The sequence below is a fragment of the Vidua chalybeata genome, chromosome 25 (genome assembly GCF_026979565.1).
Source record: "Vidua chalybeata isolate OUT-0048 chromosome 25, bVidCha1 merged haplotype, whole genome shotgun sequence".
Taxonomy (NCBI): Eukaryota; Metazoa; Chordata; class Aves; order Passeriformes; family Viduidae; genus Vidua; species Vidua chalybeata.
In genome coordinates, this window is record NC_071554.1 from 2,179,702 (window position 1) to 2,191,504 (window position 11,803).

At 52.5% G+C, this 11,803-nt stretch overlaps 1 protein-coding gene across 13 annotated transcripts in view; it reads left to right on the forward strand.

Moving 5' to 3' along the window:
- MACF1 (microtubule actin crosslinking factor 1) overlaps positions 1-11,803 on the forward strand; it is a 135,974-nt gene that overhangs the window by 101,793 nt on the left and 22,378 nt on the right. For 12 of the 13 annotated variants that reach the window (XM_053964510.1, XM_053964516.1, XM_053964515.1 and 9 more), the window contains 12 exons: positions 1,769-1,930; positions 2,058-2,228; positions 3,328-3,494; positions 4,458-4,617; positions 5,036-5,362; positions 6,040-6,124; positions 7,060-7,301; positions 7,400-7,606; positions 8,344-8,463; positions 9,556-9,663; positions 10,010-10,228; positions 10,775-10,978. In XM_053964510.1, the coding sequence (XP_053820485.1) occupies positions 1,769-1,930; positions 2,058-2,228; positions 3,328-3,494; positions 4,458-4,617; positions 5,036-5,362; positions 6,040-6,124; positions 7,060-7,301; positions 7,400-7,606; positions 8,344-8,463; positions 9,556-9,663; positions 10,010-10,228; positions 10,775-10,978 (2,172 nt within the window). Of the gene's footprint in view, positions 1-1,768; positions 1,931-2,057; positions 2,229-3,327; positions 3,495-4,457; positions 4,618-5,035; positions 5,363-6,039; positions 6,125-7,059; positions 7,302-7,399; positions 7,607-8,343; positions 8,464-9,555; positions 9,664-10,009; positions 10,229-10,774; positions 10,979-11,746; positions 11,756-11,803 lie in introns of all 13 variants that reach the window. The other variant, XM_053964518.1, reaches the window with a different exon arrangement.

Here is an 11,803-nt window from a genome sequence, read left to right on the forward strand (position 1 = left end):
CACCTTGCTCCACAGCAAAGGGGAGTCATTAAATATTTGTTTCCAAGCTGAGTCACAGTGAGGTTAATGAGCTAAATCACTGGAATCTTTTATGAGCAAAGGAAAACAAGTGTGTTGGACGCACTCACCCTCAGGCTGTTGCTGGGATTATTTTTGTCAGGCTCCTCAGGGAGCATCGGGCTCTCAGGCTGGCTGATACCTGTGTTGCAGGTACCCCTGGTTGGGTCATCGAGGCTTTTCCACAGGGCTCCCTCCCTGCCTGGCTCCTTTGGAGTTTGTTTTGCAGTACACAGAGAGCTCGGACCAGCCTGGCATGCCAGGCTTATCAGCCTGATCCTTTTGTGGGTTTGGCTCTTCTACCCAGCAGCTCCATATATAAACAGTAACAGGAGAACAGCCCAGGAATTGGTGATTCCAAGTCCCCATTTATTTCTTATAACCGTGGCAGAATTCTCCATGAGCAAACAGCTCTGGACAGTGTCTGCCAGCTCACCCTTTGCTCATGTCCTGGAGGGACCTCCCTGCCCTCTGGTTGCTGAGCTCTGCTGGGAAAAAGTAGCTTTTTTTTCCTCTGGAAATGAGGCAGGATAAGTCAAGGCAGTGCCTCTTGCTCAGGCTGGGAGCTGTGCCTGTGTGTTTTGGGGGATTTTGGCGTTTTTAGGGGGTTTTGCTTCGTGCTGCTCCGGAGCAAAGCGATTGCCAGGCGCAGAGAGCCGTGTCCTCCACGAGCTGCTGCTCTGCTGGGGGAGGTCTTGCATCCAAGTGGGAATTTTTCAGTGCAGGCAGTGCCCATGAATTCTTGGGCACAGGGAGCAGGTGGCTGCTTGCCATCCCCTCTGCTTCCCAACGGGAAAACATCGTGACAGGGCCAAGGGCTCTGCTCCTGCCCAGCGCCGGCTGCGGGGTGACCCGTGCTCTGCATGGGCTCCTGGGCCAGGGGAGCAGGGTGAGCCAGGAATCTGCTCCCTATTTTTGGGGTGCTTGCTGTGGGGGACAGGGCAGGCTTGTCCCTTGGGACCGGCAGGGAAGGACTGCAGAGGGACGGTGCACGGGCAGCGCGTGGTTCCAGCAGATCCCCAGCTCTGATAAAGAGCATTTATCTCCTCCGGAGAAACAGGATTCTCCCTGCTGCCTCTCCTGACAATGGGGAGCTTCATTCGCTCTCCTCCCCCTTCCCTATCAAATCTTTTTTGGTTTAGAAAGCTTTTCCCCACAGGATTCCCAGGCAGGACCGTGCCAAATCCGTGGTAAACGACTCGCACATTAATTGCCTATTGCCTTTGTCTTTCGAAACACAGCGAGCTCCTCGCTGCCTGTAATTTTGTGGTTAACAAAACTCATATGATGTCAGGTCTCTGTTCTCAATAGCTTCACTGTGAGAATTGCTTGGGGTTTTTCCCCAGGAGCATTATTTCCCAATCTGATGGCGAGTCGGAGCCGATGCTCTCATTTCTTCCTCAGTTTTCTCTTTTTACCTCACTCCAGTGCTTGGAAAAATGGGATTTACCCATTTAAAACCAGAGGTGGGTGTGGATAGACCCTGAGTTGTGCTCCAAACCAGCAGATTCCTGTGACATCTGTGTCACTAGGTCAAGGCAAGGGAGGAGTTTTAGACAAACTTGCACAATTCCAATAAAATCAGTGCAAGTGGCTACTGCATCTTCTCTAGAGAGGAAAGCCTGGAGTATCCGTGGAAAGACTGAGTGGCTGGAAGAGCAGCTCATAGCTTATAAATCACCTTTTCTCTCCCACCTTTTCCACCCCACAGCAATTCCAGAAGGAGCAAGTGGATCCCCTCCAGCTAAAGCTGCAGCAAGTCAATGGAGTTGGTCAGGGACTCATCCAAAGTGCCGGGAAAAACTGTGATGTCCAAGGGCTGGAGCATGACATGGAAGAAATCAACACCCGCTGGAACACCCTCAACAAGAAGGTGGGAGCATGGGGAGGGGCTGTCCCTGCTTTTTCTGGGGTCTGGGGGAAGGAGGGGATCACGGGCAGGGAGCTGAGGCTCCGGTGCCGGTGCCTGACACTGCAGTGGGGTTGTTTTTGGGCTGCAGGTGGCCCAGCGAGTGGCTCAGCTGCAGGAGGCCCTGTTGCACTGCGGGAAGTTCCAGGATGCCCTGGAGCCACTGCTGAGCTGGCTGGCAGACACCGAGGAGCTCATCTCCAACCAGAAACCTCCCTCTGCCGAGTACAAGGTGGTGAAAGCCCAGATCCAAGAGCAGAAGGTGAGTGAGCACTGGATGGCTCTATGGGAGGGCAGCTCAGGACAACCAGACAGTATTTTGGGGGTCCAGCTGGGATGTCTGTGCTTCTCTCCTGGTGGATTTCAGTTCCTCACATCCCAGTGTAATGAACAGTTTGCCCACACTCAATGATCTCCATCGCCGTCGTTGTCCCGCTGCCTCTTGAAGTTGGTTTTGCTGGTTGGCTGTGTTTTTCCAGCCCTGAGTTTTGCTTTGTGCTGCTAATTCTGCTGTGTCAGGAGCGAGCTGGTGGTGGTGCAGGGCCTGGTTTGGGTGTTGGGACAAAGGGAACGTTGCAAAGTGTGAGAGCGGGCCCAAGGTGTGCCAGTGTTTGCTGAGATAACAAACCGGGGTCGGCCCCTGCCCTCCGAGTGGGAGGAGGGAAGGTCAAGTGTGGTCATGGGGAAATATTTTAGAAATGAATTCTTACCCAGGCTTGGTCCGGCATGTGGAGGTTGGAAGAGGAAATGTGCTTCAAGTGGAAGTTAAAAACTTGATAATTTGGAGGGGGTTGGTGGGAAAGACTGGGAAAACTCTTGTGGCACAGAAGTGGCTTGGATCTTGAGTAGTGTAAAAGAGGGAAGGGGGAGGGAAGAGGAAAGAAAAGGGGAAAGTGAAAAGGGAAAGGAAAATTGAATGGAATGGAATGGAATGGAATGGAATGGAATGGAATGGAATGGAATGGAATAGAATAGAATAGAATAGAATAGAATAGAATAGAATAGAATAGAATAGAATAGAATAGAATAGAATAGAATAGAATAGAATAGAATAGAATAGATGAAAGTTCAGTTGCATGGGATCTACAGTGATCACCCTGTCCAGCTGCTTGACCACTTCAGGGCTGCCCAAATCAAAGCATGTGATTATTGTAATGTAATATAATATAACAATATAATATAACTCTATAATTTTTTTAACTGGTTTTGAAGGCAGAGCCACCCCCCTGGGCTGGGCCTGGTCTCAGCCCAGTGCTGGCAGCAATTCTGAGCCACAATTAGAGATCTGACCCCTCCAAGGGCTGGATTTGGTTCTGCTGCCCCAATCTGGTGACTTCCCCCCTCCCTTTGCCTCCCCAAAGCTGCTCCAGCGCCTCCTGGACGATCGCAAAGCCACGGTGGAGATGATCCAGGCGGAGGGCGACAGGATCGCGCAGTCGGCCGAGCCCGCGGACCGGGACAAGATCGTGGGGCAGCTGGAGAGCCTGGCACGGCGCTGGGAAGGGCTGCTGGGCAGGGCAGCTGCCAGGTGAGAGGCACTGGGGCCAGCTCATCCCACCAGTTGTGGTGCCCCGGAGCCTGGGGTGACAGCGTTCGGGAAGCTGGCGGAGATTTCGGTGCAGATACATCCTGGAAACAGCTGGAAAACATGAGGAATCAAAGGCTGGCTGGGAGCTGGTGCTGATAGCAGTGGTTTACAATGGCAGGGAAGAGCTGAGATTAAATAATTTCCCTGCAGGGGAGGGATGTTATTTTTATTCCTGTAAGCTTTAACATTTAGCAACATCCTGTTGACACCTTTATGCTGCCAGAACCTTGTTTATGAGTTACTTATTTCTACCTAAGCTGGTATTTGAGGTTATGAAGTCACTTCTGAGGCCAGATTGGACCTTTCTCCATGTTTTTAATCATTGCCAGCAAGCTGGACTGTCCATCCAGGATTGTCTATCCAGGATTGTCTTTAACCAGAAGCTCTGAAGGCCCAAGAGCCTGGCCACAAGCTGAGGGATCTGCAAGACAGCGATAGGGATGGAACAAATGGAACTAAATGATCTTTAAGGTCCTTTCCATCTCAAAACTGTTTCATGAAAAGCTGCACAATGGGGAAGCCCTTCTGCTACCTTCACAGGGCAACAAACTAAAGGCACAGCTGCAGGAAAAGCTTATTTTGCAGTTCCTCCACATTGATTTTTATCTTTGCCATTGTGGCTTGCCTGACAATGGTGTCTCACCTTGCTCTGAACAGAGCTGCTTCTTCCAAATACCTGAAGCTGCTTCCCGTGCCTGGCTCCAACTGGGAGCTGCTCCTTAGTGTTTTCATTGACTCAAAGGATCACAGACTGGTTTTGGTTGGAGGGGACCTGAAAAACCATCTTGTTCCAACCCCCTGCTGAGGGCAGGGAGACCTTCCACCAGACCAGGATGCTCGGAGCCACATCCAACCCGGCCTTGAACAATTATTTCCTTCTAATTTTATGATTACTTTTTATAGGCAGAAGCAGCTGGAGGATATCTTGGTGCTGGCAAAGCAGTTCCATGAAACCACGGAGCCCGTGTCCGACTGGCTGTCAGTGACAGAGAAGAAACTGGCCAACTCTGAGCCCATTGGTACCCAGACTGCCAAAATCCAGCAGCAGATCAGCCGCCACAAGGTAGGACCTGTGCAGGAGCAGGATGGAGGTGGTTGGAGTCAGGTCCCGCACCAGTGGTTGTTTCCACCACAACCAGAGAGGATTTTTGGCACAAACAAGGACTGGAGGAGTTATCCAGGCTGTTTTATGTACAGAGAAGGCTGCAAGCCCTGACCCATCCGCGTGGCTAAACATTAAACCGATGTCCTTGCACCTCCCAGCAGCTTTGGATATTAAAAACATTCCCATTCATGTGTTTCTTTTTAATTTCTACTCAGTTTGCCCATTCACGGGTGGCTTTTATGTCTCCTCCATTTTTCAGTTACGTTCACTGTTGCGTTCCCCTTTTTACGTTGCGTTTCTTTCATTTTCCTCATTCTCCACTCATTTTTTTTTTTTTTTCCCCTTTCTGTTGTCCATTCTACCCTCCACCATTCAGGCTCTTGAGGAAGAGATAGAGAGCCACGCTACCAACATGTCTCGGGCACTGGGGGTCGGGCAGTCGCTGTCCTCCCTGAGCTGTGCTGCTGAGCAGAGGCTGCTGGCAGAGAAGTTAGAGGCTCTGCAGAGCCGCTACGGCGAGGTCCGGGACCGGTGCGGCCGGAAGGCAGCACTGCTGGACCAGGCTCTGGCCAACGCCAGGCTTTTTGGGGAGGAGGAGGTGGAAGTGCTCAACTGGCTGGCTGAGGTGGAGGACAAGCTGGGCTCAGTGTCCATAAAGGATTACAAACGGGACGTCCTGCAGAAGCAGCATGCCGACCAGCTGGTATTTCCCTTTTTTTTTTTTTTTTATTTTTTGTTTATTTCTCTTCCATGTTTGTGTTGTTGTTTGTTTTGTTGCATTTTATCTGGTTTTGTTTATGTTTCTGGCCTGGTTTTAATTTTGCAAAGCTCGTTCTGCTGCTGGGTCTCTGTGAGGCTTGGAGAGGAGTGTAAAGAGATTTCATGTGTTATAAACAACAATTGTGGGCCCCCCCCTCCCCATCCAAAAAATGGGTTTCTTGAGGCAGGGGAACTTCAAATGGTTCGTTTGATTTGTGAACAGTGTCTGAGCCAGCTTGGCCACCCTGTGCCTTCAGAAAGCTGGATGCTGTTTCCAAAACCGAGAGCTGGAAAAGTCTGGTGGGTTTTTGGAGCTGGGCTGGCCACTGAGGAAGCCTCTGCATCCTCTCCCTGAGGCTGTGCAGGCTCTTTTCAAGAGTGAGGTTCTGTCTAATACAAGGGCGAGTCCTTTGGTGACACAGATCCAATGGGTTGGGTTGGGTTTGCTCTGAGATTTGGGCCTTTGAGTCCCAAAAATCCCAATAATTCCCATAGCAGGATGACTGGACAGTTTTCAGAGCCTGCCTGTGCTCAGTAGGGAAGTTCATGCCCCCCCCATAGCATCTCTGGCTGGCAGGACCTGCCTGCAGCAGGATGACCCAAATTTGCCTTTTTCTTCAGGCTCTGAATGAGGAAATTGTGAACAGGAAGAAGAACGTGGACCAAGCCATTAGAAATGGACAAGCTCTCCTGAAGCAAACCACAGGTAACACAGAGGAGATCTCAGCATGCTCTGGGAAATGTGGGGGGTCTGGGAATCCATCCTCCACATGCTTTTCCTTGGGAAGTCCATGCTCTGTTGGGTGGAGGCTTTTCTCCCTCAGGTCTTCATTTCCTTTTGGAAACTCCCAAAGTAGCTGGTTTGCATCCAGCCTTGGATGCTAAGCCACAAACGCTCCAGCTTAGGATTTGCTTGGTCCCAAAATCCCACCCTCCCAGCCTGGGGAGCGGGTGATTCCCACTGCTGCTGTGGGGATGCTCAGTGCTGAGGGAGGCTTTTCTCACTGCAGCCAGCTGCTAAATCACATGGAAAAGAGGTTAAAAATACCCCCAGCCCTCTCCTAATGCTGCTTTCCCAGACTGAGCAGTTGTGGCTGTTGCCACGTGGGTGTGAGTTTATGTTTATGAGTGGGAAGAGAGGTCGGGGCGCTGTGTTTCCTTCAGATGTGGTCTGCTCAGAGCAGATGTACAGCCCTGTGTCCTTGTGGGAGCTGTGGAGCAGGAAGAGTGATTACAAAGGATTTGGCAGGCAGCTCTGTGTCCTCTTGGAAACAGCAGCGAGGGGTCAACTGACCCTTTTTTCTTGGAGCTTTGACACGAGAACTGAGTTGGGGTAGCATTGGGGCTTGTGGCAAAGCTGGGCTTGGCAGCACACTTCCATCCCATCCCATCCCATCCCATCCCATCCCATCCCATCCCATCCCATCCCATCCCATCCCATCCCAGGATGAGGTGGATGTCATGCTGGTGGAAGATGTCAACTCTTCGTAAAAACAGTTGCATTATTACAAAGGAAAGTGAAGCTGGAATTCGCTGTTTAAAAGGGGGAAAGACAGAAAAAAGTGGCATCTGAAGCCTCCTGGGGTGGCTCCTTCAGCCCCCAGAGCCCAGCATCATTTTCCCCTTGCTGCTGTCCCTCAGGGGAGGAGGTGCTGCTGATCCAGGAGAAGCTGGATGGAATCAAGACCCGCTACTCCGACATCACCGCCGCCAGCTCCAAGGCCCTGCGCACGCTGGAGCAGGCCCGGCAGCTGGCCACCAAATTCCAGTCCACCCATGAGGAACTCACAGGGTGGATGAGCAAGGTGGAGGACGAGCTGGCTTCCAGCGGGGCACAATCCCCTGCTGGCGAGCAGATCCCCCAGTTCCAGCAGCGGCAAAAGGTGCGGGAGCGTCAGCCCGGCTTGGGATGGTTTGCTCTCTGCTTTGGGAGGCTGGGGAGGAGCTGGGAAGGACACACATCCATGGGTGCCTTCCACAGGAGCTGAAGAAGGAGGTGATGGAGCACAGGCTCGTCCTGGACACGGTGAACGAGGTGAGCAGGGCTCTGCTGGAACTGGTTCCCTGGAGAGCCCGGGAGGGGCTGGACAAGCTGGTGTCGGACACCAACGAGCGCTACAAGCTGGTCAGTGACACCATCAAGCAGAGGGTGGAGGAAATCGATGCTGCTATTCAGAGGTCTCAGCAGGTGAGTGAACAATCCCTGCAGGGTTTGCTTGGGAGGGCAGGAGCGAGCAGTGCCGCTCGTCACACAGGGCCCTGGCAGTGGGAGGGGTGGCAAGCACAGCCAGACAAAGGGCAAATCCCATCAGGGGTGCCAAGGGATGGACCCCAGCAGCAGCATGTGGCAGCAGGGATGGTGGCTGACCTGTCCTGGTGTGTGTTTTTGGGATGGGATAACTCTGGAGCAGCGCTGTGTTATCCTGCCTGTGAATTTCTGCCTGCAGGGGTGACGTAGATGGTGTGAAACTGGTGATGGGTGACTGTCGAAGCTGGGAAAACATCATCCCCCACTGGGAGAGCACAGGGATTTGTTCCAGGCCAACAGTCCTCCCCAAAAAAGGCTTGTCCTGCACGAACTGGAGGCTGTGGAGTGCTGGGAATACCTGACCTCACTCCATGGAGTCAGTTCTCCATGGAGGAGCAAAGGAAATGCTCCTGTTTATAGGGATGTCCCTTTCCCTGCAGGCAGGGAGGGTGTGGGGAGAGGTGGCTGCTCCAGCTTGCCCCAAAACCAGCAGCAGGAGCCACGAGGGCAGCGTGGAGCCAGAAACCTGAGCCCCATCCCAGTGTCCCCTCCTCCTCCACACGCCGGGCCGAGGCGTTTGTCCCTCTGTGATTCCCACTGTCCCCAGCTCTCTCCCACTGTGTGCTCCATCCCTGCTGCCCAGCACTGACCACTGCCCCTCCTCTCCCCTGTGCCAGTACGAGCAGGCAGCTGATGCAGAGCTGGCCTGGGTGGCTGAGACCAAGAGGAAGCTGATGGCTCTGGGTCCCATCCGCCTGGAGCAGGACCAGACAACGGCTCAGCTGCAGGTGCAGAAGGTCTGTGTGCACTCCCTGGTGGGTTCTGTGGGGTGGGCAGCAAGGAGGGATGGTCCAGTTTGGGTCATGGGATGGATTTTGGGGAAGCAGCTTTCCCCTGGGGTGTGCAGTGCTGAGCTCAGAGCAGCAGGAGAGATGCAACACTTGTCCTTGAGATGTGAAAGAAAGAAAAAAAAAAAAAAAAACCAAACAAAGGAAGAAATTGCTCTAAATCATCCAAGTGTTGGTCTTCCCAAGGAAAAATCTTCCTGTCTGTTTACAGGAGCCATTTAGGGCTTGATGGGTGCTTTGTTTTGGTCTCTCTTGGGAGAGCTGCTCCCATGGAAGCCTTTCCTTGTGGCCACCAGAGTAAGCCTGACCAAGGTCTCACCGGAGCTGGCAGCAGGAAGGGTTTAGAGAAATGTATATATTGATTAATGAGGGTGGTTTCCATTTGCTTTTTGCTCATTGTTCCCTGCAGTGAGGGACTCCACAGTTCCCTCCCGGCAGCCAGACGTGGAACAAAGAGGTGCTGGAGGGGTTGGGTTTTTTTTTTTCCGATGTATCTTTGAGATGAGCTCATGCCTGAAAGAACGTGCACTTTAAATAAACGGCCCTTTTCTTCCCTCTGCCTGGGCAATCAGAGCAGCACGCAGGCTTATTGGATTTAAAATTAAAGAAAGAAAAGGAAAATAAGACAGTGTTAGAAGACAGGGGGGACTGAACCATCGAGCATTAAGTTAAATTGAGCTCAGCTTCCCGCTGTTAATCTCATGGACCTTGGGAATGGCAAAGTTATTGGTGGATGCAGCTCTGGAGAGCATCATTTTGTGGGATAACTTTCACTAACAAAGGGATGATGGAGCTTTTCCTCCAGTGAGGACCTTGGGTGTGGATTATAGCTATTTTTAAGAGCTGTTTTCAGGTCTCTGAAAGAGAGAGGTTGGTGCAGATGAGGAAAGCAGGCAGGAATCTGCACTCCCAGCCAGACTTTCAGTTTGCCACAGGACGCTTGCGCTGAGTTTCGCGGGGTCCCTTTGGCAGGAGGATGCTGCGGATGGGCTGGGGGGAGGTTGGGCTCAGCTCTGAGCTCTCCCCTTTCTCTTCCTGCAGGCGTTTTCCATCGACATCATCCGGCACAAAGACTCCATGGATGAGCTGTTCAGCCAGCGCAACGAGATCTTCGGCACCTGTGGTGAGGAGCAAAAAGCTGTTCTCCAGGTGAGCCCCCTCTGCTGTTTACTGCAACAGGGGGGCACAGAGAGGGCAGAGAGGTGACTCCTCAGCCCTTGCAGGGGCTGAAGGAGTTTAAAATTACTCCATCTTCAGTAGTTCCCGCCAGCGTTAGCAGAAATCTCTTTACATTTATGACTCTCCTTTATTGCCTATTTTTATTGCAAGGTTTGGGGATGGAAGGTGGAGATTCCCGAGGCTGCTTTAATTGGAATTGCAATGTGGAAGGCCACCAAAGGCACCTCCTTCTCTTCCAGCTCTCAGCATGGAGCTGGCCCTTTTCCTGGGCCCTTTTGCATCCCTCCCCATAACTCTCCTCCCTGTTTTTCTTTAGGAGAAAACCGAGTCCCTGGTGCAGCAGTATGAGGCTGTGAGCCAGCTCAACTCGGAGCGCTACGCCCGCCTGGAGCGTGCCCAGGTCCTGGTCAACCAGTTTTGGGAGACCTACGAGGAGCTGAACCCATGGATTGAGGAGACCCAAGCCCTCATCTCCCAGCTGCCACCCCCAGCCATCGACCACGAGCAGCTCAAGCAGCAGCAGGATGACATGAGGGTAAGAGGATGCAGAGTTTGCACCTCCTGTCCATCAACAGAGGGCAAGAGCACCTTTTTCTTCTGAATTTTCCTCCATTTTCCCCCCTTTTCTGTTCTTTTTGGGGAGTTTGCTTGTGTCATGCAAGAGAGCCACATGAAAATCCCTTCTTATGCTGGAGCACTCCTTACCAAAATTCAGCTTGCTCCCAGGGAAACCTTGCCTGCTCTTGGATCTCCTTTCTGCTCGTGGCAGGAAAAAAACACCTTGTGCTTTTAGGGTAGAGACTGCAAAGGAAAAAATTCCCAGTGGGGTCCCCCGTGGAGCTGTGGGGAGGGTCAGAGGCTGGGGGAGGACCCGTGCCAGGCGCTGTGCCACAGCCATGTTGGGAAGAGCCAAGTGCCATGTGCTTGGCAGATGCTGGGGCATGAAATCCAGGGTGTGAGCTCCTCCCAGATACCATCACTGCTCTTGGAGTGCTGTTTGGAATAAACAGACAGCAGCTCGCAGCAGATTTCTAAACAAATGTGTTGGTTTTTTTCCCCCCCTCTTCCCTCTATTCCCTAGCAACTGAGAGAGTCCATCGCTGAACACAAACCTCACATCGACAAGCTGCTGAAAATCGGGCCCCAGCTCAAGGACCTCAACCCCGAGGAAGGGGAGATGGTGCAGGAAAAATACTCCAGGGCCGAGGCCTTGTATGCCAAAATCAAGGAGGAGGTTTGCCAGCGGGCCCTGGCCCTGGATGAGGCTTTCTCACAATCCACCCAGGTACGCCGGGGTGCCAGGGAGGTGAATCTTCCTCTCAAGGCCCCCTGAGAGAGCCACGTGCTTTGGAATGTGGTTTTATTCCCCCTGTAAAACCCCTCTATAAGGCATAACGTGGTCAGGCACCTCCAGGGTAGTTTCCTGCTGCCTGTGGGAGCAGAGGAGAAGGCGTTTGAGGCTCCACACAGTAAATAGGGTCGTAAATTTTTACGGCCTCAATAATGATGCTGGTTCAAAGGGGCTACTCTGGCATCCACCCAAGGTTGGAAGGGCCCCCCGAAAGAGCTTGAAGAGATAATTTTCAGTTCTGATAAGCTGTGAGTGCAGTGAGCAGCCATGGGATGCTTTGTATGGGAGAGGTAACGGATGTCTTGGGGGTCTGGGCATCTCCTGAGGAGGTGGGTGAGTGCAGGAGGAGAAATAGGAAAGGAAGGGCAGAGACTGGAGGTGCTAAAGTCCAGAAAGGGGGTGAAGTGCTCCTGCTGCTGAGGGTTGATGACCCCCAGTTATGTTTCATTTCACCCCGTGTTACCGTAGCGCAGTTGGTTTTTGTCACGTCCTGGGTGTTTATTTTCTTAATTCCTGTATTGTGTAGTCACTTCTCTTGGTTTGCACTTGTATTAACTCCGAGTTTTTCCCCCCCACATTCCCCTCCCCTCTCATCTCTCACTCCCATTGTGGAATGTGTTGTCTGTGTGTGTTGCTGCCTGTGCCCGTCCTCCCCACATGGTCCCATTTCATTCTTGTGTTGACTGCGCCCCACCATTGCAGATTTCGGAGGTAAGCGAGTCCCCCCACCACAGATGTTCATTTACCCTCCCTGGCCTG